General features: G+C 41.8%; 1 protein-coding gene across 2 annotated transcripts in view; it reads left to right on the top strand.

The window, feature by feature from the left end:
- Positions 1-3,664: 3,664 nt before the first annotated feature.
- The window catches only part of ap5z1 (adaptor related protein complex 5 subunit zeta 1), a 48,362-nt gene continuing 34,576 nt past the window's right edge, over positions 3,665-17,450 (top strand). For both annotated transcript variants that reach the window (XM_078240152.1, XM_078240151.1), the window contains exons 1-4: positions 3,665-3,754; positions 12,662-12,799; positions 13,654-13,840; positions 16,682-16,826. In XM_078240152.1, the coding sequence (XP_078096278.1) occupies positions 3,714-3,754; positions 12,662-12,799; positions 13,654-13,840; positions 16,682-16,826 (511 nt within the window). In that variant the 5' untranslated portion in view covers positions 3,665-3,713. The remainder of the gene's footprint in view (positions 3,755-12,661; positions 12,800-13,653; positions 13,841-16,681; positions 16,827-17,450) is intronic.

Raw genomic sequence — 17,450 nt, 5'->3', positions numbered from 1 at the left:
GGTTGGTAAGACAGCTCCAATCAGCAACCTATTTTCCTTCAGTATAAATTATTGTAATCATTTGAAATTTGGCATTCTTCCATTTGTCCTGATGTGCAAGATGAAACGCTTCAGAAACACATCTCTTTTCAGCAAAATTCAGTTTTATATTCTGTACTTCTTCTGATTAGGCCTACTATTTAATTAGCCTTTAGGGTCATTTCACACACCCACACCCCTAAAATCCCTTCCATATATAAATTCAACACCCAGAGTTCGCCATGAAAGTTTTAAGAGACTAAAGTACTAAATGGAAAAGATTGAAACTCAATTGCTGATTGACAAGAACTACTGCCCTTGGTCAATAGCAAGTCCCAAATAAAAGATTGCTGTTGTGCCCCAATAATGCTCAGAGATAGATACATTGAAGCAAAATCATAGTCCAGATTTTGCAGTCGGTGCCAAACTAATGGCACCGGTCATTCATTATATTTGTCAACAGACTTTCTATAAAAATTTACACTGGAAATTGCTATGATTAGAGCGGTAAAATGATACAGGACCTGAAGGATTTATCAGACCCGTGTAAACATGTCAAGCAACTGTGTATTTCCCTAATCAATAGATTGAATAAATCTTACTGTAGCATTCAGAATCTGAACTAAGGCATGCAAGTTATTTAATATCAAATCATGTGCAGAAAACATAATAGAGCAGAAAGGTGATTGGAGAGAGTAAGATGAGACTGTTTTTGAAAAAATGTTAAATTCTGAAAAATCAATAATTCAAATCTGAAAGATTGATACTCCACACATTTAAAAATTTCATTTTCAGTGTCAAAGTGACTGCCTGGCAGTAATTAAGATGCCATTAAACATTTATTTACAGTGGAATGGACAAGCCCTAACCAGACATGGTATGTTTTTTGGCTATCAATCCCGCACACAGCTTCACATGTTTCAAGTGTTTTGATTCAGTCAATGAGATCCAGGCATAGCAAAGTTTTTGGGGGAGCACGGTAACTTGAACAGCAATTTCCTGATTCCTACATTTGCACTGATGTACTGTCTGATTTACACTTAATAATAGTAAGCACTTATGACCTGTTTCTTTTTGTACAATAAAGATGAGACTAATTATTCAAAACGGAACAAAGTAACCCGTGGACTTAATCCAAATTCAGAATAAAGGCAATTATAACTCCCTAGAACAAAGAAATCAGTCTGCAACCCACACCTCTTTAATACAATTAAGCCTTTGCTCTTCTGAAATGTCTTCCTGCTAAACTTTTAACATATCGTTTTATATGCTCTTCCACCAACCTATTTTCTTACTGTGTTGGAGTTGAGTATTCCAACAATCTGCTTGTACTTGAACTCTTTCTCACAGCCCTTTTTGCCTCAGTTTTACAATCTACAACCTTTAACAGTCCATCTTGGGTGTAAGCCACTCATTGCTGCGAGCTTGACTATGTCCTGGATGGTGTTAAAGTTTTTGCATAAATTTAAGATTGATGGAAATTCTGGGGGACGTCAATTCAAACTTTATGCATCTATACTGCCCACCAGGACACCTCTTGTGTGGGAAAAGTGTCAAAACAATTACACATCTTACAACCAAAGATGTGTAGGTTAGTTGGATTGGCCATGCTAAAATGCCCCTAAGAATCCAAAGATGTGTAGTTTAGGTGGATCGGCCATGCTAAATTGCCCCTTAGTATCCAAATATGCGTAGTAGGTTCATAGAAATCATAGAAACCCTACAGTGCAGAAGGAGGCCATTCGGCCCATTGAGTCTGCACCGACCACAATCCCACCCAGGCCCTACCCCCACATATTTTACCCACTAATCCCTCTAACCTACGCATCCCAGGACTCTAAGGGGCAATTTTTTTTTTTAACCTGGCCAATTAACCTAACCCGCACATCTTTGGACTGTGGGAGGAAACCCACGCAGACACGAGGAGAATGTGCAAACTCCACACAGACAGTGACCCGAGCATCGAACCCGGGACCCTGGAGCTGTGAAGCAGCAGTGCTAACCACTGTGCTACCGTGCCGCCCTAGGTTAGGTGAACTGGCCGTACCAAATGTGTGGGGTTACAGGGTGAGGGCCTGGGTGGGATGCTCTTTCGGAGTCAGTGCAGACTTGATGGGTCGGATGGCCTCTTTCTGCACAGTAGGCATTCTACGTGGTTCTAACTTTGGTCTATACCTTAACATTCTACTTCATGGTTAGTGGACCTTGTGGCTATCAAAGTTTTTATAAATCTAATTTTCATGTCGTAAGAAGATTCACCCCTCTGAAGTCCCCTTAAATTCATGGAACATATTTGTATTGGCTTTATCCGGCAATATCATGGAGGGGTGACCTTTTTGAACTTTGAAGCATTTTACTGAGCTGTGAATCAGTTCTACAGGTGCCAATGAGGATATTGTACATTTATAGTTCTTCGACTAGTGCAATATCTGCTTTAGGTAACCATAGATTCCAAAATGTTTTGCTAACAAAGCACCATTACACAAAGCAAATATTAAAGAAAGATTTACAAAATATTTTTCCTCAATGTCACGTTTAATGAGTTTGCTATTACATATTGAACCATTTGGCTTAATATTTCCTCAACACTTTTGTGTGACAATGTAAAGTTGTATTTCATTTTGTTTTACATATTGTATGGACAATGTTGACTGGATACCATGCATTAATATTTTTTATAATTGCTTTTATTACATCAATATCTTTATTTTCAATAAACAGTATCATTTGTAATTGTTTGTCTTATTCTTTCAGCCTGTTTCCTTTTTAAGAAATTCACAAGGAACTCGGGAATTAACAAATACAACTTTAAAAATTGTATGTCAAACAGGGATAAGTTCACTATTGGAACTTTAGTTAATAGCACGGTGGCACAGTGGTTACCACTGCTGCCTCACAGTGCCATGGACCCGAGTGCGATTCCTGGCTTGGGTCACTGTCTCTGTGGAGTTTGCATGTTCTCCCTGTGTCTGCGTGGGTTTCCTCCGGGTGCTCCGGCTTCCTCCCACAGTCCGAAAGATGTGCTGCTTAGGTGCATTACCATGCTAAATTCTCCTTCAATGTAACCGAACAGGCGCTGGAGTGTGGCGACTAGGGGATTTACACAATAGCTTCATTGCAGTGTTACTGTAAGCCTACTTGTGACACTAATAAATGAATGAATGAATTCTAGGGGGCACCAATTGTTGAGAACTGATCAGATCAGATCACTATCTCTGGCACATGGCTCTAATTGCTCATGCTCTAAAGATATTCCATGAACATTTTCTTTCTCAGTTGTCAACAGGAGAAAATTTAACATTTGCAAAGCCAACTGAGACGTGGAGCTGTAATTATTTCCTGAGTTGAAGTAGGTCTTCCTACATGAAATAATTTATTAAACTTGTATAGATAAAAGCCAATCTCCTTTGTACTCGAATGTTGCTTCCTCTTGCATTAAGGTATATTCGCAGATCATGGGTTATATCTTCAGGCTGCACCCATTCCTCCCCAGTTTAAAAATTTACATTTGCACTCAACTCTCAAACCCTGAATGGCTGAGGAGAGGAATCCGGAATCTACCTGCGGCGCTTTGCTCTCCCGCCGGACAACAAAGGGAGCTACACCGGAGCAGTTATTCTGGTACGCGCTCTTTCCTGTCCCCCAGGCGCCGGAGAAGACTCGGAAGGCGGTGGTTTGAGGTGCTGGTGGCTGCGATGTTTGGGGCCTCGGCGGAGAATCTCCTCAGACAGGCCAGGTAACAGAGGAGGAGCCCGGGCAGCGAGTGAGGCTGCTCACTTTAACACTTGAAGAGGGCAGAAGTTGCATTGATGTAGCGCCTTTCAGCCCTTCAGGACGTCCCAAAACACTTGACAGCCGATTAAATAGTGTTTGAAGTTCAGTCAGTGCTAAAGGGGACATCCCCACAAACCGCAATATGATAATCCCCTGATGTTGGTGAGGGATGAACATTGATCAGGACACCATCTCCTACTCTTCTGGCACCAATAATCCACCTGAGAGAGTAGACAGGGTTTAACAATCTCACCTGAAAGGCAGTGCCACATTCCTTCAATACCTCACTGCAATGTCAGCCTGAATGAAAGGCTCAAGTATCTTGGAGTGGGATTTGAACCCATAACCTCTTAACTCTTAGGGTGAGAGTGGGGCCACTGAGTTGACCCACTACAAACACAAGTAACAAACCAGAGCCTCACTATTCAAGCAAACGATTGGCAGACAATGGGCTTTTTCTCTCCAAAAAGTAAAGTTAAAGTTTATTTATTTGTCACAAGTAGGCTTACATTAACACTGCAATGAAGCAACTGTGAAAATCTCCTAGTCGCCACACTCTGGCACCTGTTCGGGTACGCTGAGGGAGAATTTAACATAGCCAATCCACCTAACCCGCACATTTTTTGGACAATGGGAGGAAACCGGAACACCCAGTGGAAACCTACACAGACATGGGGAATGTGCAAACTCCGCTCAGACAGTGACCCAAGCCAGGAATCAAATTCAGCTCCCTGGCACTGTGAGGCAGCAGTGCTAACCACTGTGCCACCATGTAGGAACATTTGCAATCACCGTGGATTCAAAATAGAAAGTACAGACTGGTCAGCATCTGAAAAGAGAAAAGGCCTTTCACATGGGTAGATCAATGTTTTTAGGATCGAGGTTTTTATCAGATTGAGACAGGACTGCTGTTTTGCAAACAAGTCTAAACCATATTGTTTAACAACTGAACTTCAGGTGCCGGCTCACGGGTTTAGAATGTTAGAATTTCTGGCGTTACGTTCTGGGCTTCTTTCACCCATTTTTGCTCTGAACATTTTTCGCTTCTGCATTTCAGGTGGCTTGGTAGTGAATCTTAGCTTCCTCAATCCTCTGATAGTTAGGTAACGTTCGTTACATAGAGAGCCTACATGTATAATTTTTTTTTAAATGAACTACTAGTTCTATCCCACAGATTCTTGCTTGTCTTTGAAGAGGAAAACACAGCACAATTTAAAAGCAATGAAAAAATAAGAAACAACATAACTTTTTAACAATAGATCAGCTAGTTCCTTGCAAAAGATAAAATGGTTTGCAACCTTCATGTTAAACTGTCTGTATTAATTCTTAGACATATATCTTCTTCCTTCTTCTAACTAGTAACTGAGTTTCTGAATAGTTAGCTTTCAGATGTATCAGATAGATTCACTTCAAAGACTACAGATATGTCTCACCTCTTCAGAAACTTTAAACAGTTGAAATTTCCTTGAAAGTTAGGTTAATAAGTTCCTTCAAAACAGTAAGCAAAGCCAGGCAGAATTTAAACGATTGTTGCATTCAAAACAACCAAAGGCTTGACAGCTCTTTTACAGCACAATCATATAGAAAATGCTGCATAGAGCTCTCTGTAGGAGCAACTCGGCTGGTCCCACTCCTCTATCTTTTCAAAAATTGGACAGTATTTTTTCTTTAGATAATTATCCAATTCTGCCATTGCTACATAAGGGGTGCATCAGAATCCTAACCACTTGTTGCGTTAAAAATGGTTTTCCTCCTGTCACTCGGTTCTTTTGACCATCACTGTGTCCTTTGGTTCTCAAACGTTCAGTCAATGAAAACGGTTTCCCCCTATTTGCTCTGTCCAGAACCATCATAGTTTTGAATGCTTCTTGCCGATCTCCTCTCAATCTTCTCTAAGGAGAACAGCTTCGCAAATCTATCCATGTAACTCAATCCCTCATCACCAGAACCATTCTCAGAAATCTTTTCTCTGCCTTCTCCAATGCCTGTGCATCCTTCCTAAAAGTGTGGTGCCCAGAATTGGACTCAATACTCCAGTTGAAGCTGAACCAGTGTTTTATAAAGGTTCATCATAATGTGTATTTGTATGAAATATGTCTTTGTATGAAAAGTCCAGGATTCCATTTGCTTCTTCAACTTGCCCTGACACCTTCAACTATTTTTGCATATATAACCAAATAATTGTCTTCTTCAGTTCCTCCTTTAGACTTGTAATGTACACATCTGTTGTACAGATCCAGGTTACCTGACAGATTTTCTGTCATCATCTTCCTAAAAAAAGCTTCTTAATACCTGAAATCTGTGCTTTAGCCCATCTTTAAGATTTCACAGAACAAAGGGCAAGAAGGAAAGAGATAGCACAAGTGTTTATTTTTATCAGTATACTGATGTGATGCTGCTTACCAGAGAATTTGCCTTTAATCTATCGTGGAACTCAAACAGAACTGAATTGAGTTTGCAGAAAATGGAATGTATTTTGACCTACTGTTACAGAGGGATGAATGATGGTATGGCTGATGATTTTGTATGGGAGGGAGTAGAGGTGGTAGTGTGATCCAGAGCTATATACACAGATCTGGATATTATGCTGTGGAGTAGTGTAAGAGTTCATGATCTACCCATGTGAAAGGCCTTTGCCCACTATTTTGGTAGAAACCTTAGCCTATTTGAAGTAGACGGGTTAAAATATCAAACAAAGCAACTTCAGTGAAGCACCAAGTGTTTGTACACTCTTATTGCACAGTGTGAATACTAGGCAGGCTCCTTCCTGTTCATCTGTGGGACACAGGTTGATGTCCCACAAGTTGATAGGATAGAAATTTCCTCTGTCCATTGGCTAGAAAGAAAACTGGGAAAAGTGGGCAGCATGGTAGCACAGTGGCTAGCACTGCTGTCACACAGCGCCAGAGACTTGGGATTAATTCCAGTCTTGGGTGACTGTGTAGAGTTTGCACATTCTTTGTATGGGTTTCCTCTGGGTGCACTGGTTTCCCCCCATATTTCAAAGATGTGTGGGTTAGGTGGATTGGCCAAGCTAAATTGCCGCTTAGTGTCAGGGGGATTGGTAGGGTAGCTACATGGGGTTACAAGGATAAAGCCTGGGTGAGATTGTTGTTAGGCCGAATGGCCGCCTTCTGCACAGCAGGGATTCTGTGAATTTACAAATGTTAATTATGTCTTCCTGTCTTCCTTCATACATGCGTGGAGAGATTGATAACAGCATGCTCTCCTCAAATGCTGATAATCCAGGTAGAATGAGCATCTGTGGAATCCCCCTCGGGCTTAACGGATTCAAAATAAATACATTTCCTGGGATGAATGATCTTTATTTCGGAGGACTGATCAATACCAGGGATGGGATTTATGATGTCATGACCTTTACGAAGAAGTTAAATTCTGGGCAGAATCTGTTTGGACTGGAATCTGTTTATTTTGAAACAGAAAATTGATATAGACACCGGCAACTACAGATTCTTAAACGTGAGTCAGTTTGAGTTGGTTGAGAAGTAAATGTAAAAGATCCCAAATTTAAATTCATCCCACCTCAAACCCACTGGGACGGGAGCGAGTCACCAATCCACATCTAGAAGGTGGATTCCTGGTTTAAATATTTTAATGAGGTTGCATGCCCCTAATTTCTTTCTCTGCTCTCTCCTTAACAAAAAAGTTAGAGAGTTATTACGGCCAGTCAGCCCATCAGGCCCATGCGAGCACTCTGGAGAGCAGTTCACTCAGGCCCATTCCTCCGTTCCATCCCCATATTCCTGCAGGTTTATGTCCTTTTAAGTGCCCATCCAATCTCCTTTTGAAATCACCCATTGTCTCTGGTCCCACTACCTGCATAGGCAGCACATTCCAAGCCATTATACCAAAACAAATTAGCACTTGCTGAAAAAATTCTTCTGCATATCACCTTGCATCTTTGCCCAAAACCTTCCTTGTCTTTGTACCATCAGTGGCCAGCCAGATTTGGGGGGGGGTGTGGGGTTGGTTACTGGCAGCTAAAATAAGTGAAAACTGCTGCATTGTACAGGTAAGTGCTTCTCCGGCACTGCCTGTGTGCCAGGAAGAGCGGGACTGCTTACACTAGCCCACCGACCAAACCTCATATGCCCAATCACTTCCTGCCTTTGCACCCTGATCTCTGACGCTCACCGTCAATGCATGCAAAAAGGAAAAGAGTAGTGAGTGTTGGTCCCTTAGAGGGTGAGACTGGGGAATTGCTTGTGGGAAACAAGGAAATCACAGACACTTTGAACAAATATTTTGTATCTTCACAATCGAAGATGCAAACAAGCATCCCAAGAATAGTAGAAAAACACCGGGCAAAAAGGAAAGAGGAATTAAAGCAATCACTAGAGAAAAAGTAGTGGGAAAACAAATGGGATTAAAGGATGACGAGTCCTTGGATCTGATGCCTGCTTCCTAGAAGCTTAAAAGAAGAGACTGCAGTGAAAGTGGATGCATTGGTTATCATATTCCAAAACTCCCTAGTTTTTGGGAAGGTTCCTGTGGATTGGAGTGCTACAAATTTAACGCAACTATTCAGGAAAGGAGGGGGTGAGAAAACAGGAATCTATAGGCTTGCTAGTCCAACATCTATCATTGGGAATATGCTAGAATCCATTGTTAAGGAGGTAGTAGTAGGATATTTAGAAAATCGTAAAACAGTCAGAGTCAACATAGCTTAGTGAAAAGGAAATTGTGTTTGACAGATTTATTAGAGGATTTATTATCTTTTGAGGATGTAACAAGCAGGATGACAAATGCGTACCAGTAGATCTAGTGCATTTAGATTCCCAAAAGGCATTCAATAACTGGACAAAGTAGGAGCAGGAATAGGCCATTCTGCCCCTCAAGCCTGCTCCACCGTTCAATAAGACTGCAGCTGATCAGTTTATGGCCTCAACTCCAGGTTCCACCTACCTCGTGATCGACCTCTACCTTAAGAATTTTCACGGGCCCTGCTCCCACTGCTCTTTTGGAACGTGAGTTCCAAAGATTCAAACCTTCTGAGAGAAAATATTTATTGTCATTCCCCTGTTAATTGGAAACACTTTATTTTAAAACTCTTTCCCTTCGTTCTAGTCTCTCCACAGAGGGAAACATTCTTTCATCATCCACCCTGTCAAGTCCTCTCCGGACCTTGTACGTTTCAGTAAGGTGTCACAGACAAGGGTCCGGCACAGGTTAAGAGCTCATGGTGCTGGTGATATATTAGCATCGAAAGCGGATTGGTAACTAACTGGTAACCGAATCAGGATAAATTGGATCATTTTCAGGTTGGCAAACTAACTAGTGGAGTGCCGTAGGGAATCAGTGATGGGGCCTCAATTATTTGTAATCTACCTTGATGATTTGGATGGAGGGATCAACTGCATTGTAGCCAAATATGCTGATGATACAAAGATAGGTAGTAAAAAAAGTAGTGAAGAGGATACAAAGAGTCTATCTACAAAGGGATATAGGTAGAGTAAGTGAGTGGGCAAAAATGTGGCTGATGGAGTATAATGTGGGAAAATGTGAGGTGTCCACATTGGCAGGAAGAATAGAAAAGCAGAATATTATTTAAATTGAGCGAAGCTGTAGAATGCTGCAGTGTAGGTGGATCTGGGTGTCCTTGTACATTTTAAAATTTGTTCATGCGATATGGGTGTCGCTGGCTAGGCCAGCATTTATTCCCCATCTTTAAACACCCTTGAGAAGATGGTGGTGAGCTACCTTCTTGAATCGCTGCAGTCCATGTATTGTAGGAACACCCGCAGTACTGTGAGGACTGGAGTTCCAGGATTTTGACCCAGCGATAGTGAAGGAAGGGTGATATATTTTAAAGTCAGAATGGTGAATGACTTGGAGGAGAACTTCCTGGTGGTGGAGTTCCCGTGTATCTACTGCCCCTGTCCTTCTCTGTGGTGGAAGTCGCAGATTTGGAAAGGTTTGTGCATGAATTGCAAAAAGCTAGCAGGCAAGTACAGCAAGTGATTGGGAAGACAAATGCAATGTTGGCCTTTATTGAAAAGGGGATGGAGTCTAAAAGTAGGGAAGTCTTGCTACAACTGTACAGGGCTTTGGTGAGGCCACTCATTGAGTACTGTTTTGGTCTCATTAGTTAAGGAGGAATATACTTCTTTGGAAGCAGTTCAGAGAAGGTTCACTAGGCTGATTCTTGGGATGAAGGGATTGTCTTACAAGGAATAGTTGAGCAAGGTGAGCCTATACTCTTTAGTGTTAGCAAAATGAGGGGTGATCTTATTGAGATATATAAGATTCTGAGGAGACTTGGCAGGGTAGATGCTGAGAGGATGTTTCCCCTCGAGGGGGAATCTAGAACTAGGGGGCACGGTTTAAAAATAAGGGTTTTTCCGTTTATGATGGAGATGAGGAATTTCTTCACTCAGACAGTGGTTAGTCTTTGGAATGCTCTTCGAGAGAGAAGGTAGAGGCTGAGTTAGACAGATTTTTGATTGACCAGGGAGTCTAGGGTTATAGGGTCAGGCAACAAAGTGGCAGCAATCAGATCAGCCATGATATTATTGAATAACAGAGCAGTTTTGATGGGCTGAATGGCCTACTCCTGCTCTTATTTCTTACAATGTGGCCAGTTTGATTCCCACTGTGTTAAGTTGGTTGATTTCAGCCAAGGCACTGACTTCGGTGTCAGTACATCCAGAAGAGACAAATCGGGCAGGGTTGTCAGGATTACTGTCACCCTGTGACCACTGCTCGAAATTGAGCATGAGGCTGTGTGGGATCAGTCTGGGCGACCCTGACATCTGTAGTCAAAGAGCCTGCTGGTGCCCACTTTTCTGCAAAGAGGAGCTACCTGCGGGAAGCTGAAAGGCTGCCAGTGCTAAGCAACCGTGCCCAGCAAAAGTTGGAGGATGAAGGGGAGCTAATGCAGAGGGAAAATATATCAAAGCAGTGAGTGCTGGATGTGTTGGTTTTAAAAAAATATTTAGTTTTTAAAGCAGAAAATTGGTGTGGGCCAATGGCTAAGAACCAGTTTGATCAGAAAAAAAATCAGCAAGAGAACTTCCCTCCCACCAGCTCTGCTTTTGGCATCAGACCAGAAATTCAAGAGGGAAGCGGTACTGAACGGAGCTCTGAATGATTTACAACCCTGCTGATGGATTTAGTTTGATGAGTACGATCTGATAAATGAGGCAAATTCATTCCCATTTGAGTTCCCTAATTAATGGGATTGAGCAATAATTCTTCCTGAACGGCAACCATTTCCTCAAGAGGAGCCAAAGTGGAAATGTCAGTCGATAATTAGATTCGCCTGCAGCTCTCTGAGATGAGAATCCAGCACACAGGATTGCAACTGCCAGGATGGCAGATTGGTCTTTCTGAAGAAAAACGCACAGCTTTCATTTAAAACACTTGCAGCAAAAGAAAGCATGCATTTTAATAGGATTATATACAACAGAATTGGAGGACAATCCAGCCATAAACTGTTGAAGCTGCTGCCTGTCCCCCTAGTGTATTTGCTCCTCGTAGCCAAACAATCAAAGTCCAGATACTTTTTATCAACAGCTGTGCCATTTGTATCCACGGAAGGACAAATGCTTTGGCCTGTGGTGGAGATTTGGGCTGTAAGGCTGCTTCTGGCTTGGATTAGCCAGGTGGACTGGTTAATCGAAAGGGGTGTAGAATTATTAGAATCATAGAATGCAAGAAGGGGTCATTCGGCCCATCAAGCCTGCACCGACAACAATCTCACCCAGGCCCTATCCCCATAATCTCCCTGACACTAAGGGGCAATTTAGCATGGCCAATCAACCTAGCCCACACGTCTTTGGACTGTGGGAGAAAACCGGAGCACCCGGAGGAAACCCACGCAGACACGGGGAGAACGTTCAAACTCCACACAGATAGTGACCTGAGGCCGGAATTGAACCCGGGTCCCTGGTGCTGTGAGGCAGCAGTGCTAACCACTGTGCCACCATAAATTCTTCAGAATTCTTATGAAACTCTGCGCCACTTATAATACAATTTAGCATGGCCAATCCACCTAACCTGCACGTCTTTGGAATGTGGGAGGAAACCGGAGCACCCGGAGGAATCGGCGCAGACACTGAGAACGTGCAAACTCCACACAGTCTTCCAAGGTTGGAATAGAACCAGGGACCCTGGCGCTGAAAGACAGCAGTGCTAACCACTGAGCCACATAGAGCAAACAGCACAGTCAGCTTGTTCTGGCTCTTCGAACTCTTCAATTAGTCCCACTCCCCGTGCTGTTTCACATGGCCCTGCATGTTTATGTTTTTAAGTATTTATCTAATTCCTTTTGAAAGTTACTGTTGAATTTGCTTCCACTATCCTTCCAGGTAATGCATTCCTGATCATAACAATTCACCATGATTATAAAAAGAAATTCTCCTAATCTTCCCTCTGGCTGTGAGCTAATTGTCTTGAATCTGCGACCTCTGGTTGCTGACACACTTGCCAATGGAAACAGTTTCTCCTTAGTCCCTATTTACTCTCCACTTAATCTTCTGGGAAAAGAATCTCAGCTTTTTTAGTCCCTCCAATCAGCTGACGTCTCTTACGCCTGGAACTGTTCTAGTAAATCTCCTTTGCTCTCTCTCCATAGTCTAATGTGATCATCAGAGCTAAAGTGAAAAGTATGAACCACTTGATGAGTATTTCCAAGTGTTTATTTACTAAGTTCCTGAAACAACGTGTCATTGAAACCGGAATTGCAGGATCTTTTACCCTGCTGGCAGAATTAATAATATTCAAAGGTCTTTTTAAATATGTTCCAACAAAGTGTTCAGAGGTACTTTATGCAATAATCCATCAAACCTGCTCTATCATTCGGTTAACCCCAGCTTTTATTTAATACCCATTTTCTGCTCCCTCCCAGGGAAGTACAAGATGATGACTTACAGAAGTTCTGCTCCCGCATCTCTACTCTCCTGCAGAATAAGGAATATAATAAGGAAGTTGTCGATTCCCTGCAAAAACTCTTCCTGATTGTCTCAGCAACAAAATACAGCAGAACGTAAGTGTCTGTGTTTGAAACAAACAGGGGAGATGATGGCCTAGTGGTATTGTCATTAGGCTATTAATCCAGAAACTCAGCTAAAGTTCAGGGGACCCGGGTTCGAATCCCGCCACAGCAGTTGGTGGAATTTGAATTCCATTAAAAAAAACTGGAATTAAGAATCTACTGATGACCATGAAACCATTGTCGATTGTTGGAAAAACCCATCTGGTTCACTGGTGTCCTTTAGGGAAGGAAATCTGCCGTCCTTACCTGGTCTGGCCTACATGTGACTCCAGAGCACAGCAATGTGGTTTGATTCTCAACTACCCTCTGGAATGGCCTAGAAGCCACTCAGTTGTATCATTGTATCACCACCACCTTCTCAAGGGCAACTAGGGATGGGCAATAAATGTTGGCCAGCCAGCGATGCCCATGTCCCACAAATGAATTTAAAAAAACAAAAGGAAAGGAATGAGAGGGAATCTCACTATCGAATGTGGACTAACTTGGGTTTCCTGACTGGAAGAGGGGGTTCTTCAATCATTTCAGTTTGACTTCTGTCATAAAATGTTATTAGATTAAATAAAAGTAGTTCCAGGTGGTGGGGATGGAATATTCTCAAATAACTCGATTGTTGAATTTCTCTGTGATCATTTTGTGTGTTTTATTTCATTAATAGCTTCATATGGACATTTAATAGTATATCTGTGATTATATATTACAAACGGATGTGAGGGGCTTGGGTTTGTTTCTGTCCTCAGCAATAAGAAGCAGCTGGATGTGTTTACAGAGGGAGTGTGATTAGAATGTGTTATATATCTGTACGAGTCAAAGTCTGACGCACTCCCATCTTTCTGTCTGATACCTAGTCTTCCCAGGGATGTCCTACATAAACTCCACAGCACCTTGTGCTTCCTGAAGGCACCACAGCCGATCCTTGTTCTGTGCTCAGCCATTCTGCGAGAGGTGCTACCATGCAATGCTTTGACCTTATCTTGCGATGACGTGAATGATATGAAAACCGTGAGCCTTTTGTCAAGCATAATACTGGCCCAGGTAAGGAGGAGTACTTTAAGCTACATTACGTTTGCTCATACATTTTGGTGTTTTGGATTGCTAATCATACCACAAGGAAATTTGGCATGTCCGCTCCAACTCTCACCAACTTTTACAGATGCACCATAGAAAGCATTCTTTCTGGTTGTATCGCAGCTTGGTATGGCTCCTGCTCTGACCAAGACCACAAAAAACTACAAAGGGTTGTGAATGTAGCCCAATCCATCTCACAAACCAGCCTCCCATCCATTGACTCTCTACACTTCCCACTGCCTCAGAAAAGCAGCCACCATAATTAAGGACCCCACACACCCCGGACATTCTCTCTTCCACCTTCTTCCATCAGGAAAAAGATACAAAAGTCTGAGGTCACATACCAACTGACTCAAGAACAGTTTCTTCCCTGCTGCCATAAGACTTTTGAATGGACCTACCTCTCATTAAGTTGATCTTTCTCTACACCCTAGCTATGACTGTAACACTACATTTTGCACTGTCTCCTTCTCTATAAAAGGTATGCTTTGTCTGTATAGCGCGCAAGAAACAATACTTTTCACTGTATGTTAATACATGTGACAATAAAAAATGAAATCAAACATCATTGCTCTGTGACCTCACCACTACATGATGTTGCAAATACTGTCCTCGGTTACTCACCGCGCCCCCCCTGCTCCCCCAATTTGCTTCTGTCCTTCTGCAGCAGCACTTGTCCTTTGCTTAACAGTTTCTCCCATAATGACTGGGTTAAAATTGTGCGCTATATCCTCAAATTTCAGTTTCTAATACTAGGAACATAGGAGTAGACCGTCCAGCCATTTGACTCCACTTCGTCATTCAATAAGATCTTGTTGATCAAAAATCTGTCTAACTCAGCCTTGAATAAATTCAAAGATCCAGCCTCTGCTTTCTGGGATTGTTCCTCATCTCCATCTTAAATGGAAGACATTCTTAAACTGTGTCCCCTGGTTTTAGTCTCTCTTACGAGGGGAAATATTTTCCCAATATCTACCCTATCAAATCCCCTCAAGGGTCTTTTATGTTTCAATAAGATCACCTCTCATTCCTCTACACTCCAATGGATATATGCTCAACCTGCCAAACTTTTCTTCATACGATAAGCCTCTCATCTCAGCAATAAGTCGAGTGAACCTTCTCTGAACTGTTTCTAATATCATTATATTTTTCTTTTCCAATAAGGAGAGCAAAACTGTACACAGTATTCCAGATGTGGTCTCACTAAAGTCCTGTACAGCTACAGTAAAAGTTCTCTACTTTTGTTTTCCATTCCCCTTGCAATAAATACCAACATTTTATTTTCCTTCCTAATCACTTGCTGTGCCTGAATACTAACCTTTTGTGATTCATATACCAGGACACCCAGATCCCTCTGTACCACTGAGTTCTCTCCATTTAAATAGTACATTGTAACATTATTATTCCCTGTTCCATATGGAACGTTTTGAACAAGAATACAGAAACAAACTTTTGTTTTGCAGCATTCACCAAACAAAGCAATTCAGATTCCTGATCCCACATGCTGCCATGTGACTCTTGCTGTAAAAGTTCATGCATGTATTAGTGAGGCAGGATTAGGCTTGGTTGTAATCAGATATCCTGTCAAAAGTCACTGCTTAAGCTTCCATGTCCAGAATGGCCACTTGGGTGGGTACTGGGAGGAGGGATTAGCACCCTTGGAGCGTGGATCCGAATATTAGCACCTTTCAAAGAGAAGTAAAAACTAAATAGACAAAAAAAACCATGCAAATAATTCAGAACTTTATTTTAGAATATCTGTTGAAAGGTTTATGAATATGAACACTGCAATTCCTAAAATAGCATGTAATGCTCCTTTTGCATGATATTTTGCACCTTTAGGTCCAGTGCAGCACTGTTATATTTTTGGTTGTAACACTGAATCTTTATTGAACAACTGCCCTCAGCTTTTCTGTGAAATTTTGCTGAATGAATTCTTGAAATAAGTAAAACAGCGGATTTTCTCATGGTAACTCTCCTGATAAATGGATTACCAGCCTGGCAACAAAATCTTTATTCAGCTTCCAGCGTGAGAGCTTTTTAAATTTAAATCAATGGTATTAATTTTTATATAACTGTTCTATCGTATTGTATTCAATAAATAAATGTGAGACACCATGCAAATTATTCAGTCCAGGCTCAGTGTGGTCCCTTTCAGCTCTCCAACCTGCCTGTGTAGCTCTGGGCCTCTGACTGACACTCTGATCCCCAATTCGAACAACACAACCTTGTACTAGGCCTGGTCCAGGCCATCAGTGTGGCTCTTTGACCACCTCACGAATATAGAGTTTGTCTCAGAATGAATGTATTGTGTATGTGCACTTTACACCAGAGACAGACAGGGAAGAATCCTTGCAGTTATGGGTACATTACACAACCCCCTGGGATTCATATGGTTTGTGTCAGGCTTTTCCCATAACCATTGGTGTAAGAGTTGACCTATATTTTTCTCTTACTGCTCTGGGAGTTACTGAGACAGGTCAGATTGACACTGGCCAGTATTTTTCCATTGAATTAGTATTCTAAATGACTAATTTTAGCAGCCTTTTTAATTGTTTTGAGTCCCTGCGATACTTATTCAGTGTCTTTACCTTTTCTTGGCTGAGGCCCTTAAAGAGGCTTGTGGAGCTCATGGATTGAGTCTTGTTTTTGGGAGGGAGAAACTGTCCTACTCCAATCATTTCTCCAGCAGATTGTATGGTTTTCTAGTTGTGGGTGGATGTGTGAACCTCTGCTGTGGTGCTGAATGTGAGTTGAAGAAAGAGTGAATAAGTAAATCTAACAGTTGCGTTGTAATTCCCTCTGTAGGGGAATAAAAAAGATGCAGTTGAAGCTTTGTGCAGTCGTGTTCTGAAACTGCTAGAATCTCGCCAAGCTGAGGGTCAAAGTTCCCGGTTTCTTGTGCCTATCTTATCCAAGATCCTTGACATTGCACCTGCAACTCTCAATGAAGGTAAGCGGTCAGGTGTGATGTTGGAATATGCTGATAACAGCAACCCCCGAAGGAATTTTTGTTCAATGAAACTTTAAATCTCATGCTCAGATGTCAGTCAATTGCTTTGTAAATGCTGTACTGTCGTCCCCTTTTTGTAGCAGTTCAGTTTCCAAATGACCTCTCCCTTGCACCTATAACGAATGTAAATCCCCTTGAAATAGTCTAATCTCAGCTGCCTAACTTGCCCATTCTAGTCAATACCAAGTGAAAAATGCCTTTCAGACTAATGAAGCAGTAGACTGCAGAGTAGACAGTGATAGTGTGGTAGAAGCACAATACAGTGCAGTAACGTAACACTTTGTGCACACTTTCATGCTTTTCCGTTGTAGTTCTTTATAAAATCAAACTAAAAACCTTATAACAGATAACTTTAAAAGAAATTGCTTTGCCGTATTGAAGGAATGGTAAAAAGGACAACAGCTGATCAATGTAAAAGGGGTGTGATTTTATTCAATTTAGATGAAGTTTCAACTGAAACTATGCTTTTCCAGGGAATGCTGTGCATTGGAGCAATTGGGTGATGCTGAGAAACATGACCGTCTCTCTGACCCGTCGCTCCATCCTTTCATCTGCTGTCTCTCT

Source organism: Mustelus asterias, chromosome 23 (assembly GCF_964213995.1).
Source record: "Mustelus asterias chromosome 23, sMusAst1.hap1.1, whole genome shotgun sequence".
Taxonomy (NCBI): Eukaryota; Metazoa; Chordata; class Chondrichthyes; order Carcharhiniformes; family Triakidae; genus Mustelus; species Mustelus asterias.
The sequence above is the reverse complement of the archived record's forward strand: the minus strand, read 5'-3'. Positions and strand labels throughout refer to the sequence as shown.